We start from the raw sequence: 18,808 nt of genomic DNA, 5'->3' as shown, positions 1-18,808 counted from the left end.
CAAATGTAAAGGAAAACAAAGGGTTATTAAGGAAAAAGACAATGAAATTAAACAAATGCAAACCTGCTGACTTCCCACTGAACCCAGATTACATCCATTCACAATCTTAACTTTTTGTACTGCATATTGTTTAAGTCAGCTCTTTGGCTCAGATGCTTGAATGCAAACGCTTGCATGGAATACATATTCTAAACTTAGCGGCAGTCGAAGGTCAGCCTGATGCCCTTGTCTGTGGAGAACTCCAAACCGACACACTGCGAGCTGTGTTGAGTTGGTTTGGGCAGTAACTGCAGGCAGGCAGGTCCAGTTTGTGGAACCACATTGGAACCTTGGAACTCCCTGCTTGCATCACTGAGAAGAGACCAAGTCACTGCAAGGTCGTGAAAGGTGACAAGTGGGCTCAGCACATAGCAGTGAGGACCCGCCATTCTGTTGTACACGCTCAGCCAGTTTCGGTAACTGAAGTACTCTGCAGCTGCTACTCCAGGCGACATGGAAACTTGTTCTGTTCGCACCCGACTCCGGGAACAACTGTGATTATCAGTGTTTTATCAGGGCTTAACACTCGCCTATAAATAGCATGCTTTCACAGAATCATCTCAGTCTAAAACCAGAGGATCCCATTCCCATGGGGAGGAGAGTCATACATATACATATATACATACATATACTTAACATGCATTTAATTTCAGATGCACTTTGCCCTGCATAATTATTGAGGCTTAATATATTATTAGTATTATCAATACTACTATTACTACTACTAATCTTATTATTATATTGTATTAAACAAAATTCTGAAACCCACATGTCATGTTTACAACCCTGAACAGTAAAGCTTTAAGGACTCTTTCATTAACAGCAATGTAAAGTCACCATCGGTTTGCAATTTGTACTTTTCATCCACTCTTTTACTACAGTACCCCTAACAGTTTTGTCTGGCACGTTATAAAGACAGTGTTGTGCTTGCTGTAATGCTGCATCCTCCTGTTGTGCCTGAGGCTGTGGTGAATGGAGTGCTGTGAAATGTCCTTCAGGCCATTACCATCACTGTAACGCTGTAAATTAATTAGCAAGTACAAAACAGCCCATGCTTTCCAACCTTGGGGGTGGGGCTGTGGCTCTGCCAACACATGGTGGGAGTTTGCTGGTTGCCATAATAAACACAATTGCAACATAGGGTTGCAAAGTTTGAATTACTTTGTCCTTAATTAGGAATGTAAAGAAAGCCTTTAGTATATATCGCTGTACAGTCCCAATATTAAAACATATACAGTATACACAGATAAACTCATTATACGTTATGTTCACATTTGTCCTGAGAAGCAGACTGTCTGTCACAAGCTTAGTAAAGATCGCTCTAAAGGTGTGAGTGCACATACCATTGCCAGACTTTTTAACAGCAAAGGTTTATTCAGATTAAATGCGATGCGCTGTAACGGAATAAACATGTGAAAAGAAAAGAAACGCGATTTTCCGTGCCTGTGTTTGCTGTGTGGTTTTAACACGCCTGTCCGGACCCTGCTTTGCAATGTAACCTAATAGCTAGGAACCGCCTTTGATTTAAAAGGTAATATTTCATGACACACATGTGCTGTAATATAAGTTGGTAACCACAGCAGAGTGCAGTGAGCGAAAAACAGAGTCGCTCACCCTTCCCAGCTATAGACTGTACAAAGAGTGGAGGAGATGTACACTACCGTAGCACACAGAGAAGGCGAGACTAAAAAGCGGAAGGCTCTCTCAGAGTCAGTGAAGCCCCGGCTGGATTTGCTTGTACTGTTTCACTTTTATTGTATGAGACTGTGGCAGTGGATACTTTAAAATCTCGTATAAAGACTTTTATTATTATTATTATTATTATTATTATTATTATTATTATTATTGCTATTACGATATATTTTAGACTGTGACACACCAAAAAAATATTGTCGTGTTTTTGTGTTATATCCAACACATATTGTGCACTTTGAGAGTCTTGAAAAGTGCTTATAAATACAATGTATTATTATTATTATTATTATTATTATTATTATTATTATTATTATTTATTCAACAACACCTTGAGCTGCCGGACAGTAGTGCTAAACTATACAACACACAGTAGCCTGTTTCACAAAATGATTCAACTTTTGAACATAGAAAATGCTAATTGAAATCATAGAAGTGCTCTCACCCTTCCCATGTGAATGCTATTAAAGCTTGCTTTGCACCTGAGTACTCACCATCTGTCCTGTTTGATCCCTCGAAAGGTGTCACCACCACACCTTGGCCTCACAAAAACAACACTAACACCTGCTCCCCAACCCAGTCACAGCACGAGCAACTTCACTGGCTTTAAGGTGTTACGATTTACCTTAGAATCGCATACAATTTCTAGTCTTCTATTACAAGCTGTGCAGAAAAATATTGTAGCGTGCACGGGGAAGGCGGCAGCAGGGTGTGGTAGGTGATGTAATCAAACACAAGACATAAGCCCGACATACGCTCCTTGCAAACGAGCCGGCTTTTTTTGTATTGCGGTTTCGGCGCTATGCTTTAGTGCGACAGGTCCCCGGTTCACGCCTGCGTGGTGCGTTTGTGCGTGGACTGCCTCAGGCTGTGTGATGCGCCTGATAGCGGTAACCGAGATCGCTACAATATCTTCCGATTCAAGATTCCAAGATATTAGGATAAAGAAACAGGTTTTTTTTTTTTTTTTTTTTTGTTAAAATCGAAGGTGTCTTTCTTAAATGTCTCAAAAAATATATTTAAATATATTACTATTTTAAAAAGTATACATACTTTTCCGAAAACATAATTTTCATTTAACAAAATGTTTAAACCGCTATATGTGCACTTTATGCAATAAACACAATTTATATTAAAAAAAAATACATAATACATAGCTACAAACATACATACACAAGTAATTACGTTAATAATATATACACACGTGGTTCTGTGTTTACTGTAAAACACTTAAAGGTACAAATTGTCCAGAGAATACGGTACTACAAAACAGCCTGAGATTAGTTGCAGGTCCCCGGCGCTTGGTAATGTGAAAGATAGTGGGGGTGCTGCATGGGCTATGGTGTGTTATCATAAGCGGTGGAGCAGAGGAGACGGTCTGGAGAGTTTCGCCACCAGACAAGCTCAAGAGGCGGGGGTCAGGCATGGGCTGCAGTCACAGCCGAACTTGCTGTAGCAAGGTCCGGAGGAGAAGGGTACTTTAACTTTTTTTTTTTTGTGTGTACATTTTAAAATAATCAGGAACTTTAAAAAGAGCGTGGGCTAGTACAGGAAATGAACCATATACTATATATGATATAGTTGCACGTCTTGTTGTGTGGTGTCTATACCGGAAAGTTTTTTTATAGAATGGTGGCCTTCTGATCAAACTTAATTGCACGACCAAGTTTGGGTATTGTGTCAATGTGCGTTTTGAGTTAAATATAACTATATTTTAAAGGTATACCGTGAGTTATAGCTTAGACTGTTTTTCGTTTGACTGTCTTTGCATGTCGTAGTTTAATACGTTCCAGATGTGACATTTTCCAGCCAGGCTCACTAGCCCGCCGTTAACACTGTCCGTGTCACTTCTTTGTTGTATTAAATATAGGAATTGTCTTTATATTACCTAAGTGTTGTATCAGTACCGTAGTTACAGCAAACAACCTCGAGTTAATTGTGATTCGTTTGCAAACATACAGGCAGTTAGTACTGGAACTGATAACTTGTTCTGTACTGTTTAGTTTGTTGATACCTGTGGAAAGCGTGACCTCTTCAAACTTGTCTCCTGAACGACCGATTATTTACAGTATATCTTGCATGATATGCTTAGTAAAGCACAGACCGCACAAGAAAGTGAGTCCATCTGCCTGGCGGCAGTAGTGCATTCAGTGAACATGGGGTGCTATATTGGAATATGAGACTGCAGCCCAGTTTGAGACTTTATGATATGTTTTGTATGCTACTGTTATCTTGGGCTGGCGTTGATTTATCAGAGTAGCAAAAGTACCCTAACAAGGAACTTTAAAAGCACAGTCTTCAGCCAGGAGAATCTTCTAGCTAACCCTCAATGTAACCCTGCTAATAATACAGTTTTACCACCTCTCATTTCAGTCTCTAAATCTACCCCAAACTGTAAATCCACCCTCCATCGCAGGAGTCTCTATCTATCTATCTATCTATCTATTGTGTATAGAGTACAGAGAATTCAAAAACAGCTCTATATCCAAGTTGAAGGGAGAGGGATGTGCGACCCAACCAACAATCGCTGAGACAAATGCAGACAGCAACACGAGAGACTGGAATGATTCTCCACGAGGGACACACGACTGTGTTATGAACCAGTCTTTAGGTTCCAGATGTTAGCTGAAGAATCTAATTGAGTTTAATTGGGGGACTCTTACGAGTTGGTGCTTCATGAAGTTCTGAGAGACAATTTTGCTTCCCAGCGAATGAGAGTGAATCCCGGGTGCTCTGTTTTCTACTGCAGCCACTCCTGGGTGGGAGTTTATTCAAGATGAGCTTTTACTGATTTTAAGAGATTAATCCAGTCTTCTTAATAACATCTGTACATATCCCAGACATACAAAAGCATTGCTTTGGTAAAGTAAATAAGCAGGATAAAAAGGAACACATCTAAACTATAATGGTAGAATATGTAGCGATACTAAAAGTCAACACTTTGTTTTATTGTGTTCTTTTTCATCCCCTCACACTGTTTTCCCTGATGTTTTCACTCGGGACTGTATTTTGCAGTTGGCTGAAGAATGCTGTATAAAAGGTCATCTTTTATTGGTGAGTTAATAGGTTTAGTGGCTGTAACAGGTGTGGGATCAACCTCAAAGGGAGCTGCAGTTCTGGTACAGTGCACCGTGGCACAGCGCCAGCCTTCTCTGCCCTCACGTTCTCCTTACACCCACTCTTATCAGATTGCAGGGGGGGGGGGGGGGGACTTCAGTGTGAAGACAAGTGTCCTGACTTTTTGCTTTGTTTTAAGATATTACTAAGCTGTTGAAAGTGACTTCACTGACTTGCCTGATTCAAGGATTGGAGTAAGATTTAAATAATTGAAAGCATCTGTTCTGCAGTATCGTACTAGCTAGCGCATGAAAATCTGAAAGCAATAAAGAATAAAAAAAAAACATGATAACTTTCCATAGCTTATCAACAGCATACTTCATCACTTTCATATATTGTGTTGAGTGAGGTCATGCAAGTGGATTCCACACAGCTCTCAGTGCACAGCCAAATACAGGTTTTTCATTTTAATTATGCTGTTCATCATCGCATGAGGCCAACTATGCAAGCCCCTGCACTTCAGTTCACATGTGTGTGGATAGGCATGTTCTAATTGCACAAGGTCACAGTCCAAAACAAGTCGGGTAGCAAAAGCAGTCATTTCCTGTGTAGAGTTTCAAACGGGGAACTCTCTGATTTGTTGTGTCAAACGGCTTCCGTTGCATTTCCTCATGGCCGCAGTCTTTACGGTTCTGAACACGAAAACAGGAAACCGGTTCTGACAAAGAAGAGTTCCGCTTTCTAAACAGATTCACCGGCCGCTTTTTGAGTAAAGTTGTTTTAAATCGGAACCTTTGGCCAAATGAGCATAAATTGCATAAAGGAAATGTCTTGAAATGGAGTAAAACCTTGGCTGTCAGCCGATGACACAGAACTTTAAAAACCTGCATTATCCGATGCTAAACCAGCCCCCACCTGAAAATAGCAAGAATGTAGACTAAATACACAACAGGAAAAACTACAGCGCTGTCCTTTTTAACAGCAATACAGGACAAGGCCTAATAAAGTGCTGTAGACAGGCTGCTCTGTTGTTAAGCAGCCAAGATTTGACTTGTTAGACACGAGTATGTACATTGCAATTGCTTTGTCTTCCTCAATTTTTTAATACATTTTTAAAACTCATTAGAAAGATTACCGTACGTGACTGATGTCTGGTGGTTACTTTATCTGTAAGGTAATTCAAATACATGCAGTATATGAATTATTGTTAGCTGTCAGTCTGCCTGTGTGGCTTTTCATACTTGGTATCTTTTAGTGACTAGGCTATAAGAATGAATTCAATGTCATTTTAATACCCTTTGAATTAAATGTCATTATAATATATATATATATATATAATATATATATATATATATATATATTTATCTATGACCATAGCTAATAATATATATATTTCAGTGTCTCTGTGACCCAAAGCATAAGAAAAAACCAGCCAGACTTGTTTTATTCTATTTTGTGTAACCATTTGTTATAATTAAAGGCACGATCATTCGTTCAAATTTTCCAATACAAAGAGAAGGCATTTTTGTATCAATCTTGGTAAATCTGTTGTGTAGAAGCAGAACGAGCGCTACTAGAATGGAGTAAATCATTTACTGTATTTCTTGCAGAGAAAAGATGCAGCCAAAGAGCGTGGGAGCTTCTCCCGGGAGCTGAACACACTGCATGATGGATGTAAGAAACGCAGCATTTTAAAAATGATACTTAAAATAGGTTTGATTTAAATCCAATTCATGGTCCCAATGGGACATAGTCAAGAATAAATCTGTCATATTACAATAGGGTAAAAAAAAAAAATTACTGATTATTGTCCACTTTGTTGCCAGAATATTTGGAATACACTATTGGCAAGTTTCACAGACCCCTATTAGCGCTCATCTTGGATTACCTAAGGCAGTCCAAGATTAGTGCTGATCTGAGTCTGTGAAACCAGCCGTAGGTTGAATGTGATAGCCTATCCAGGGTGGTAGCCTATACAGAATGGTAACCTATAGAGAGCTTTGAACATTCTCAGTCCCAAGCCTTTACCATGACCACAAAACACTCCAACACAATTAGGTAAAACTAGAAGAAACAAAGTCAAGTAGACAAACAGTGGAACTGGTGCGATTGAAGGCATTCTGTGTATACAATGGCCTTTTCCAATTAGATATCTGTGTATGTATCGTTAATGGTTGCTGTCTGATTCTGGCGTCCCAGGTAAGCCTCAGCTGGAGGGTCAGGGGCCTGAGAACGCGAATGTGTCCGTGCAGGAGCAGCATGAGTGGGAGCTGAGGAGCCTCCGGGAGACCCTGACTGCCACAGGGATCAAGGAAAGAGAGGAGCTGTTGCAGACTCACCGAGAGGAGCTCCAGAGAGTCACGCAGGAGGTCACTGTAAAGGTAACAGCTCCAGAGTCACACAGGAGCTACCTGCAAAGATAACGCTCCAGAGAGCCTCTAGCTGTAATACATATAGCATTCCACTCCTTCCCAGTATTTAAGGACATACTTTTTTTTGTATCCAAGAACAATAGCTTCAGAAAATATAAAAAATATATATATTAGGTTTTTCTTTGGCTCTCGTTTTCAATTGGTTTAGTATTACTATATGTTTTGGGGATTTATTTTTGTGTTACTGTCAGTATCTGTTATAGCAGAAACTTAACCTGGAATTCATTGCTCAATTCTGTACGTTCCTCTGTTGGTCGCTGCAGTTTTGTGAGCAACGTGCACTTTGTCTTGCGAAATTGTTTTGTAGTGTTTGTTTTTCTGGTTTCCAATGCGTCTGCACATGCGAGAAGGAGTGTCCGTTGCCTCAGCTTGTCTGCCTCCCGGGATCCATTTTTCTAGGAAACAATTTGTAGCAATCTCCAAGAAACAAGCCCCACATGCTTTTTTAAAATGTAATTTTAAAATGTTCTGGGAGTCTACCTGCAGCAGTCAACGTTTAATTGCCCATTCCATGTGGAAGATGAATCAAGCCATATACCCATTCTCACTGTAGTTTATAAATCAAAAGAATAAGCAGGAGAGATAACCGGTGTGTCTTTCTTTACGTATAGCTGTCAGGATGTGACTCATGCCCTTATTGGAAGCCTGTGCGATGACACATTTGAGAGAACTCATGGTAGAGTCTATGATTTGGCAACTGTGTTCCATTACGTAAACACACATCACAGGCAGGGTGAATAGGAGAGACAGACAGGGGGCAGCAGCTTGAGCAATGGAGTAGCCCAACTAGGGGTGACCCTGACTTGAGGCAGAAGACAGTGTTGCCCTGTTTGGGGATTGTCAGTTTTCGGTTTATTGGAGCTTCTACTTTCCCATGAGAACCTGATCTCTAGGTAGCATCTAAGCTGGGGTGTCTATGGGTAGGGAGTTAATAAGAGACAGGACTGGTGGCAGGCAGCTCCTTCACTCTCTGCAGTTGCTTCAGTGCATGTTTGCATGTATAAATAAAGGTCTTGCTGTTTAATGTTTAGGTTGAAAAGGAGAAGACTGTAGAGCTGGAAGCAGTCTTTTCTGAGCAGATTCAGTCTCTCAAAGCTGAGCACGGGAACACAGTAGCTGGTAAGTCTTACCACGAATGCTCCAGACCCCTCTTACTCTGCCATGTACTGTAGATATGATTGCATTCGTCCAAGTTTAAATCTCTTCAGGATTCCAGGTTCTCTGCTGGTTGATACAGCTTATGGTGGATGTGTAGTGCAGTGTATCACAAAGAATTACATGTCAAGGCTATAAATATATTTATAAATAATATATATTATGTAGTGCTTGTGAAAGGCCTGTGACTGACAGAATGGAAGCAAATGTCTTCCCTTTTATAGGTAAGATATTTAAAGAAGGAATGGATCCAATAGCTAAGCTCTCTATATAGATTGGCTTCTGCCCTCTATAGGAGCAAGGGCTGTCTTCTTTTTTTTTTTTTTAATCCAATATAGCTTTTAGTAAATAAATACATAATAATAATGTATTTGTGGCCACATGGTAAGAAAATTGGACTGGACACACTAATGTCTATTTTGTTTTCTTCAGAGCTCCAGCAATCACATGACCTTGAGAAGAACTCTTTGACAGAGTCCTTTGAGACAACTCGGACATCTTTACAGGTAAACCCAGTAACTGTCGTGAGGAATGGTCAGAAATCCAAGTGAATAAGTATAGAAGCTGGATATGTAGTGTGTGTGTGTGTGTGTGTGTGTGTGTGTGTGTGTGTGTGTGTGTGTATATAGCTGCTGCTGCTGTCAGTATGGGGCTTTCTAGGAGCGTGCTTTTATTTCCTCAGCTGCAGTTCACGTGGTGACCCTGTTTGCTGTATTTAAATAATGTCAATACCACCATCTAGTGTTAAATGGGTGCAACTGCTCCCTGCATGATCCTGTTGAGGTCTTGTTACCGTTTCTCTGTTTGAATCTGCAGAGCAAGATTGATGAGCTGTCTGCAGAACTGCAGGTGTTCAACGAGTTGAAGAGGAGAGTGGAGGAGTCGGTCCTGAAGAGAGACCTGCACAGAAATATCCAGGTGTGTTCTTTCTGACTTCTGGCAGGTACCGTTTGTTTCTTATAAATTTACCTTAGAATTCTAATTGAGCAGTTTAATTAATCCTTGCAATACTGGGTGGCAGATAAGCGTAAAGTTGGAAGAAGAAAGGCTGATGTTACTTTGTCCTTTTTCCTGCCTTCGTTAGAAATAAATTTAAAAAAAAACATGCATAGACCTCAGTGGAGCACAAGCCCAGTCCATCTGGATATTGTGCCATCTAGTGCAAAGATCTTAGTGGAGCACAAGCCCAGTCCATCTGGATATTGTGCCATCTAGTGCAAAGATCTTAGTGGAGCACAAGCCCAGTACATCTGGACATTGTGCCATCTAGTGCAAAGATCTTAGTGGAGCACAAGCCCAGTCCATCTGGATATTGTGCCATCTAGTGCAAAGATCTCAGTGGAGCACAAGCCCAGTCCATCTGGATATTGTGCCATCTAGTGCAAAGGTCTTAGTGGAGCACAAGCCCAGTCCATCTGGACATTGTGCCATCTCGTGCAAAGATCTCAGTGGAGCAGAAGTCTAATCCATCAGGACATTGTGCCATCTCTTGCTGACCAACTTTCTCCTCAGGCTTACGGGAGTCCTGGCTCTTTCTGGGAGCAGGAGCTGGAGAGCTTGTTGTTTGTGATTGAAATGAAGTGTGAGCGGATCCAGGAACAAGGCAAGAAGCTGCTCCACATGGAGACTGTGGTAGGTTTTCAGCTCCTGCCAGCCTGTCCATATAGAACAGACAGTCACCACCCCACTCTGTACAGTGATGAGGAAGGAGGTCCCTTGAAATCACATTGTTCTTTGTGTCTTCAGGCTGAGAAGAACCTCTCGCTGGAGGACAGGGTGAAGAATCTCCTTCAACAGAACGAGGACCTGAAGGTCCGCTTGGAGAACCACCAGGCTTTCATTAAGTATGAACTGCCCCTTCTGTTAACCCTTTGATCAGTGATTGGAGTGATGAGGCATCCTTTATGCACCCCTATCTTTTTGCAGAAGCTTAATAAACCTTACTTATGTGTGCCATATCCTAATCACCTTGGCTATCTCTTGCTCTCTAGACAGCTGTCCCGCGAGCACACTTTGCTACAGGAAGCTCTGGAGAAGGAGACCAACCTGAGCCAGAAGTTGCACCGTGAGAAAGAAGAGCTTGTCTACAGGATGATCAATGGGAACTCCTCGCCAACCTTCCACCTGTCTGGCAAGGCCCTGCCTCCCCTCTCACCTGAGCTGTCCCCCAGGTGACCACAGGGGGGTGCTGTTTGGAAGTCTGTGACCTGTAGATTGCTCAGACTGCCAGCAGAGGCTGTCCTTTCCCCTGTACTCAAATTCTCTGAATCAAACTGGAAGATCTACACACAGTTGCTTCACCGTAGAAAAATTTTCTAGGATGTTGTTGCACTATTTTGGATGCTCTTCCAAAGCAGTCAGCTGTTTAAAGTCAGGGGTGCATGTTTCAGACTGGTTCTACCTAACTGCAGCATTGCGCAACTATTACGTTATGGACATTTTGACAGGTCCTTTTTCTGCTGTTATCATGACAAATATATAGCTGAACTGGGAGCAAAGCAGGAGACCTAAACTTTGAAGCAGTTACAGTATGCTTGTACATATCCTAGCACAAAGAATATTGACCCTGCATGCTTGTCTGCTGTGGTGTTATCTACATAGACTGTTACTATTAAAAACAAATGTTGATAAAATCCAGGTGAACAATACCAAAGATATATAGATGACAAGTGCCAAGGAAGATGCTATGTTAGAGATGCGACATTGTTTTTAGGGAAGAAAGTCCAAGCCAAGTTTCATTCCAATTAGAATGACTGGCTGTCTAGATGTAGGCAAGGCATGCAATATACAGGCTGCACCACTATGCCCCACTGGTCTTGTTTCTTTGTTCTGCGGGGGTTACTGCATGTTGCCATTCGCCAATGATTTCAGCCTCTGTGATTCTAGCTGGGACGAGTGGGATGTGGGAACCTGCTGCAAAACCTGGCCCCCAGAATGGCCCTCTGTGAAGCATCATTAATCTGTACAGTCTTTAAAAAAGGAAGCACCTGCCAACCAAGCTTCCACAATATTACATGTTTGGAGATTTCATTTGCATACAAAGTAATAGGCAATGTGCGCCACAGCCTATTTAAAAAGAAGTTAATGCTGCATATCAGAGGTTTTTCCAGTTTTAGGTGTACCCCCTTCCTCCTCTTAACCAGTGGAGGTGTGTGTATGCATCCATTAACAGTGTGAAGTTCCCAATATCCACGCTACTAACCACTTTACAACAGAGCAGATCCCGGGTTTTGTAGCCAGTCTTGTTCTGAAGGCAAACCAACCCCCTCTACACGAATGCTTGGAGTGTTTTTCTTGTTTGTTTTCTTTTGGCATGTAGTTAGAATAGCCTCTGTTTCAACTGGGGTTTTATTTTTTTTGGTTATGCTGAATTTTGGAACAAGGACCCACAGTGGTTGCACAGTGCGCTGGGACAGATTCAGTAGGCATTTGCTTTTTAATTGCATACAGTACAACATACATCTACTACACAAACCTTTTTTATATGTAACATAACTAGTGTGTTGTGAGTGACATCACCATTCAGAACAGGCAATTCATAGAGGGGCCCAGGCTGCTTTTAGCTGCACAGTTCCACTGTGTTTTTTATTGGGGCATGATTTTATTTTTATTACCTTGTGTTTGCGTCTCACTGGGCAGGAGGGAGGACCCTGGCATTACAAGCTTGGGAGTATGTGATTGTATTTCTAATAGCTTGTGTTCTTCACTCAGATCAGGTTTAACATGTTTTAAATTGCAGGAAGAGTGGTTAGATAAATGCTGGTAAGACCCCTCCTATTTCCTTGTTGTCCCGCATGGCTTGTTTTCTTGCATCTCCACAGCTGCTTTGTTTCCACCCCGTGTCATTCCTGTCCCTGGAATTCCCATCCACATCATTCCCAGAAAAGACGAAAAGCACTTGCAATGGAACCATGCGCATTAGGCAATCTTTAACAGTGGATGGCATTCAAATGCACATCTGCACTTTTTATTCTTTTTTAATGGATTTAATTGATTTATTTTTATTTAATGAGACATTTTATTTCATAGTTATTATTATTATTATTATTATTATTATTATTATTATTATTATTATTATTATTATTATTTAGCAGATGCTTTTATCCAAAGCGATTTACAGAGACTAGGGGGTGAACTATGCATCAACAGCTGCTGCTGCAAAGTCACTTGCAATAGGACCTCGGTTTCACGTCTCATCCGAAGGACTGTCTTTTGATATATATAAAAAGGTGCATATGCGTATTAATGTGTTGTGCATTTTATTTGGTGGTGCTATTGATGTTCTCAGAATAAGGGAGTTTTCCAGGAATAAAAAACAGTTGTTAGCCAAAAGTTTATTTATTTTTTTAAACAGAGACATTTTAAACTACCACAACCTAAAACTCTTACCACTGTATTTAGTGATGGTAATAAAGATGATCATTAAAAGATGTAGATTTGCCACTGTCTGGATCATTAAAATAGTCACCGTTGACTGGCTTCTGTGAGGAAAAGTACAGATTTGACTACATCGATGCATGTAATAGAATGCTTTGAGTGTTAACTGTATGAGTGCTGTCAATTTATTGGGAGGGTAGTTGTTTTATTAGCAGTGGAAATTGGGGATGCGACAAGGCTGTTTCTGAACATTATTTTGCGAGGAATATGAATAGAGCTGCATCATTCAGTTATCACTTGATTTTATGAGCAAGCCGTGTTGCATTTGGACATTTTACTTGGTAACCAAACCATCTATATATATATATATATATATATATATATATATATATATATATAATATATATATATATATATATATATATATATATATATATATATATATATATAAGTATATATATCTATATCGATGGTATAACATTTGTTAAACTGCGTGTGGATAATTGTACCATGTTAAGTGTTATATCTATGCCACTGTTATACAATGTGTAATGCATAATGTTTTAAAATGTCTAATTGGAGAGAGAGAGTGTATAGAATTGCTGTTGCCATTGCTATCTGCTCATCAATTACAACTTGGTGCATTTCTTTTGTTTGTTTATTATTGTTCACCAGCCACTTGTTCAAATGTGAAGGTACCTGTAATGTTGAATGAGTTCTGCCTCAGGTGATAGCTGACCTTTTTTCCCCATGTATGTATTTGAATATACCTCACATCCTTGTCAAAGGATGAAACCAGTTTTTATTCAGTTGTATTTAAGAATGAGTAAACCTCTTGCAGAACTGTACTGGTGAGTCCTGTTAAAATTCAAAGCAATTGAGCTTAGTGTTCTGAACTCAATCCTCCAGGACATTAGTAAGATTCACAGTGTGGAAAGTTTTACCACTGTTTTAATTAGCTATATAAGTGAATAGTAACTGTGTGACAATTGTAATTTTAAGAAAATGTATATCTCTGATTACACTTTGCATTGAGCCTGCTTTCCAACGTGAAACCACATACTTCAGTATGTATGGACTGTTATTGTGAACAGAATCATAAAAAGGAATGCTGTGTTTATTAAAAAAAAAAAACCAAAAAAAAACCCACTTTAAATACATGTTCAGCTTTAATGAAGATGCTGCACATACCTGGATCTGTTTTCCTTTTAAGGGGTCATTCGCACACAAGCCTCTTTCCAAACAAACTAGATGGTTGATTTGGAAATGGAGCATGTGTGAAAAGGCCTTTATTCTTGTCTATTTAAAGTTTATATATATAAATATAAATGTAATCTAGCTTGCTTGCTCTTCTTGCATCCTTCTGTGTGTAACAAAACTTATCGTAACAGGTAAACTCAGACTGGCTTAGGGTTGAGAACTGGACTGCTTGATGCCTAGCACCCAATCAATTTAAATGGGGAGTGTTGAAAAACATCACATCTGATCCAGTCCCTAGCTGGGTTTGTAAATAAAATGCATTCATAGAGGAGCCAGCTTTAATAACATGTGGCTAATTAACAGATCCCAGCAGAAGAAGAACAGCATTGTAACAGTGTGGGGATTGTAGCTGCCACTGTTGATAACTAATAACCTGTACTATTTAAGGCAATTTAATCATTTATATTGTATGCCAGCACCTGAGACAGAGCCTCACAGTGTCGGTGCTGTATAAGTGCGTCTGTTTCCTGATCCTAGGATAATCTGTCTCTCATATCTCTATCGCAGTGCTCCCCAGCAGGCTGTGGTCAGTGGTGTCTGGACCTGGCTGTCTGTGCCGGCAGCACAGTGACGGTGGTGGACACGCTGGTGGAGCCGGCCAGGTTGCTGGCAGTGCAGGTGTAGGTGCCCTGGTCCACGGCCCTCACCCCGTCCACCATGAGAACCGTCTCGGACTGCTGCCGCGTCTGCCCCCCCGAGCGCAACGTCCAGGTGCTGTCCTGGGTGTAGGGCGGCCTGCCCATCTAACACAAGAAGAACGAAGACATGCAGCGATGCTGCCTTCAAGCAGTCTATATCATTTTAAAATGGTGAAGGTGTTGCACTGGCACCAAAATCTTTAACATGCAACACCACAGTAGCCTGGGTGGAGAAGATAAAGAATGTTAACTCTGTGTCAGGGATTTTGAAGGAAGTGCAAACGGGGTTTGTGCTCTACCTTTTGTCCTGGGTACTCCCAGGTGAAATCAATGACCACCTCCGCCTCTCCGAGCACTGTGCAGGTCACCTGCAGATTCTGATCAGCATGAACTGTACTCAGAGACGCTTTGATTGTCGGAGAAGGGGGAGCAACTGGATCTAATCCGGGGGGGAGAAACAAAACAATATCAAATATACTGGATATGTTATATGCTTTGTTCATACTTTCAATCTTTTTTGAAGATACCTTTTCAACAATTGGATTATGTTAAGGTTTTATCTAACAGATAAAGAATGATGAATTTTAGACCAAGCCATGGGAAAACGCAATGATGCAAAACAAAACAAAAACAGCCCAGTGCAAGCTGTGTGTAGATATTGAAATATGTTAAGTTGCTAGAACATGTAAGGTGATGCAATGTGCTATGTTCTGCACTGCTCCAGCTGGACTTACAGTTGACGTAAATGAGCATGTACTTGGTGGATATCTGTCGCAGGCCCCGGTAGCTGGCCATGCAGAAGAGCGAGCCGGCATGGTGGGCTTTGGGCCGGTGGATGATGAAGCCCTTCTTCAGGTTGAAGGAGATCTCCACCCCGTCCACCTTCACCTCCTCAGGGGGGAACTCGCGGTGCAGCGTAACCGTGGCATCGGGCGAGGTCACCTGACACGGCAGCGTGGCGGGCCTGTTGGTGCGCAGTTGTACCACCTCGTAGTACTCCGCCGACGGGACAAACAGCTCCTGCGGGTCTGAGCCCCAAATATAATGGTGGTTGGCCCATTACCAAAGTAGCTCCTGCTATCCCAAAACCAATGCAATTCTTCAAACTGCTTCAGTGTATAAAAGCTAGTGTTTCTATACATATAGAAACACTTCCGAGCACCACTAGAGGTCAGTCTAGCCTAAACAACAACATTCAGTTATAATCTGAAGTCAAAGAATTTGCAAATGCTATGTTTTCATGGGCTCAGATTTCAACAGATTTATTGTAGCGTTCAAACTGTCCCTGATACGTCACAAGGATAAGGGAGCAAACAGCACAGCGATTGCGCCTGTCTCAGAAACGAGTAAGCCTGTGAAGACAGCAGGGCCTTACCTGAAAAGAAGATGAAAGTTTTGGCTGCTCTGTCGTACTCCCTCCTGCAGTCACTGTCCTCACAGTACATTGGGTAGCAAATATACTCTCCTGTGTCTGCCCCAGTTGAGTTCACTAGTATCAGAGAGCTGTACTTGAGATGCTGTATAACCCTGACCAGAAAAAACAGAAGCAGGATCATTTACTACTATTACTTAGTAGCATTACTAAGGATAGTAGATCATACGGCATTTAATGTATTATGTAGCCAGGAGATGTTTTTGTTTAGAAAAAAATGAGGTGTATACACTTTAGAGTGAAAAAAACTGTGACTTATATACATCCTGTCAAGACCTACAGTTTGCAAATCCCCTGCCTGAGTGGACAGCATCTCCTAATACCTGAGCCTGCCTTCATGCTCCTCCTCCAGGTAGTCTGGGAAAGCCCACTCCACAGGCTTGCCCTTGCAGCGTAGATCTAGAGTGTCCCCTGCCTGCACGGTCAGTGAGTCTCCCACTTTCTGGAACTTCCCCCGCTCCAGCACCTGGGTCAGGACTGGAGGGGAAGGGGCAGGGGGCGGGGTTGGGGGCAGGGTCGGCTTGGGTGTGGCTTTGGTCTTCTTCAGTACAGGCTTTGCTGTTTTAGCGCCAGCCGGTTTGGCTTTCTCCTTTTTCTTTTTCTCTGCTGTCGGCCTTGGTTCTTCTTTTTCCTTTTTCTGGCACTGAGCTGTGGAATAAGGCATTAATTGAAAGCGGCAGACCAAAAAAACCTAAAACGAGTCTGCTTAGCAGCAGTGTCTCTGAGGACCCCAATAAAAAGATACTCTTCCCATAGAAAAATACAAACTGAGGGAATGTGAGTGAGTGCTCAAATTGAATTGGAAGGAATGAAGATTTAACAGACCAAGAAGCTCAACGTATAAATGCTTTTAAAAAGAATGATGCACAGTTGTCACCTTCAATATTTAGGCCCCCATTTACAGCCCCAAGTTAATGCCTACCTTATTTGATTGGGTTAAATAATATGCACCAAATACATCAAAGTCCTAAATTATTGAAGAAAAAAACGCCTTGAAAACATTTCTTTTTTTAATCTAGTCAGCAAGCAAACATGAATCAAAATATGAATTAAACGAATCAAAGCCTGTTGCTTTTCCAAAAAGCAAAACAATATAATACACTTGCATTGCATACAATATGTGTGCATGGTTAACAAGTAGAACTCACCGAAGTCCAGCAGGAAAGCTGTAGCAACCACCAGGATGAAAAGCAGCCTGGCCCTCATAGTTGACTGAGTGGTTTACTGCACACCAGATTCTGTCACTGCCACTGTTTGCCTCCTCAAGAGGATGGATCACTGTGTTCAAAAGTTAACTTAGAACTGCTGTGAAAGATGACAAAACTACACAGCAGCCCACAGATCTTTAGGAGACCTGTCCGAGAGAAAAAAACCCAAACACTTTGCTGCGTTCCAGTTTAAACTAAATTCATTTTCACAGCAGAGTGACACAAACACCACATTCCTCTGGCTCCAGTCAATGAGACTATTCAAGCCTGTGAATTGCAAAGGAAATGAGCTGGGAGGAGAGAGAGGATGTAGCTTCAGTCTATTGAATGGTGGCATCACATTACCTACAGCAGCTAGGTTTGTGCTGTCTACTAGTATGAACTAGATGTGATTCACTGCTTGTGAATTAAGATTGGACAGGAATCAAGGTAGAACAACACATGCAAGCTATAGATATGCAGCACTACATGTTAGTGCCATTAAAAAGCATAGGTTCGATTCGGAAAGCTATTTACTCCACATTCTTCAGAAACAAAAATACGTTTAATGGTGACTGCCATGAATAGGAGTAAACCAGTTTTTGCATTTCTATATAGACTCAATGCATTGTCTGATGCAGTAAAATGTGACTGATCATTATGTAACATGGAGAATCAGTGACTGGAAACTTGTTGCCATAACCCTATATGTTCCATAGCATAAGGGTTTGACTGTGCTGCTGCTTGAGTCAGTTCTGTTTGTGCTTTGCGTTGAATTCCTTTGGATTAACTGGGCTGAGCTGTGATTACGAAGACTGAGGTAAGGACCTGTGAATGAGCACATTGTCTGCACTCCTGAGCCTTAGCATGGAAGTTATTTCAATCTGAACTTGTGTTTGCCCGTACCACTGCTTTTCTTGGCTAAAGAATTTGTGTCTTTTTAACAGCGTTACAAAAAATATAACCTTTTCACTTTTGCAAGAGGAGGCGTATGAAGTGCACTGTTCACATCTAAGCAGTATGCAGTCTGCTTGTAGATTTGTCTAACTCTGCATCTAAAACACGACTTTAGATAACTACTTGATTTGTCATTTTTAACCCTGATGCTACTAATGTATCTAGGGGCTGTAAATGAAAACAGAATAGTATGATTGATAGGTATTCCCCTTTTACACTGTAATGGTTTTCGTTTTTACATAGCACACAGTGCCACCTCAGGTCAAATGTGTTAACTGCACAAACATTGAAGCTTTGAATGTAATGCCCTGTAATGTACAATGCATACACTGTATTAAATAAAAGAAAAGACATCCAAAAACGAAATTCATATATTTAGTTGCATATATATATATATATATATATATATATATATCTATATATTATATATATATATATATATATATATTATATAGATCTGTATAATATATTTAGATATCTAATAAAAGTTTATGTGTATTTTCTTATGGCACATGTAGTTATGAATACATCCTCACCACATGAGCAATATTGTTGAAATCATTCATTTAAAGTGCGTCACTC

General features: G+C 40.9%; 2 protein-coding genes across 2 annotated transcripts; one reads left to right on the top strand and one right to left on the bottom strand.

Annotated features, from left to right (window-relative positions):
- The first annotated feature begins 3,002 nt into the window (after positions 1–3,002).
- Positions 3,003–14,605, top strand: LOC121297549 (coiled-coil domain-containing protein 69-like). Its single transcript, XM_041223908.1, has 10 exons — positions 3,003–3,206; positions 6,399–6,462; positions 6,988–7,169; positions 8,252–8,339; positions 8,808–8,881; positions 9,192–9,293; positions 9,888–10,007; positions 10,122–10,219; positions 10,367–10,546; positions 14,520–14,605. Exons 1-10 carry the CDS (start codon positions 3,156–3,158, stop codon positions 14,581–14,583), a joined length of 1,023 nt encoding a protein of 340 aa, XP_041079842.1. The 5' UTR covers positions 3,003–3,155; the 3' UTR covers positions 14,584–14,605.
- Positions 14,540–18,578, bottom strand: LOC121297548 (platelet-derived growth factor receptor-like protein). Its single transcript, XM_041223907.1, has 6 exons — positions 17,231–18,578; positions 16,406–16,730; positions 16,026–16,177; positions 15,385–15,678; positions 14,950–15,089; positions 14,540–14,755 (listed from the first exon to the last, which is right to left on the bottom strand). The coding sequence occupies exons 1-6, from the start codon at positions 17,286–17,288 to the stop codon at positions 14,540–14,542; spliced, it is 1,185 nt and encodes a 394-aa protein (XP_041079841.1). The 5' UTR covers positions 17,289–18,578.
- Positions 18,579–18,808: the final 230 nt, after the last annotated feature.

This window comes from Polyodon spathula, chromosome 22 (genome assembly GCF_017654505.1).
Source record: "Polyodon spathula isolate WHYD16114869_AA chromosome 22, ASM1765450v1, whole genome shotgun sequence".
NCBI lineage: Eukaryota > Metazoa > Chordata > Actinopteri > Acipenseriformes > Polyodontidae > Polyodon > Polyodon spathula.
This window is presented reverse-complemented; position numbering and strand designations above follow the sequence as displayed.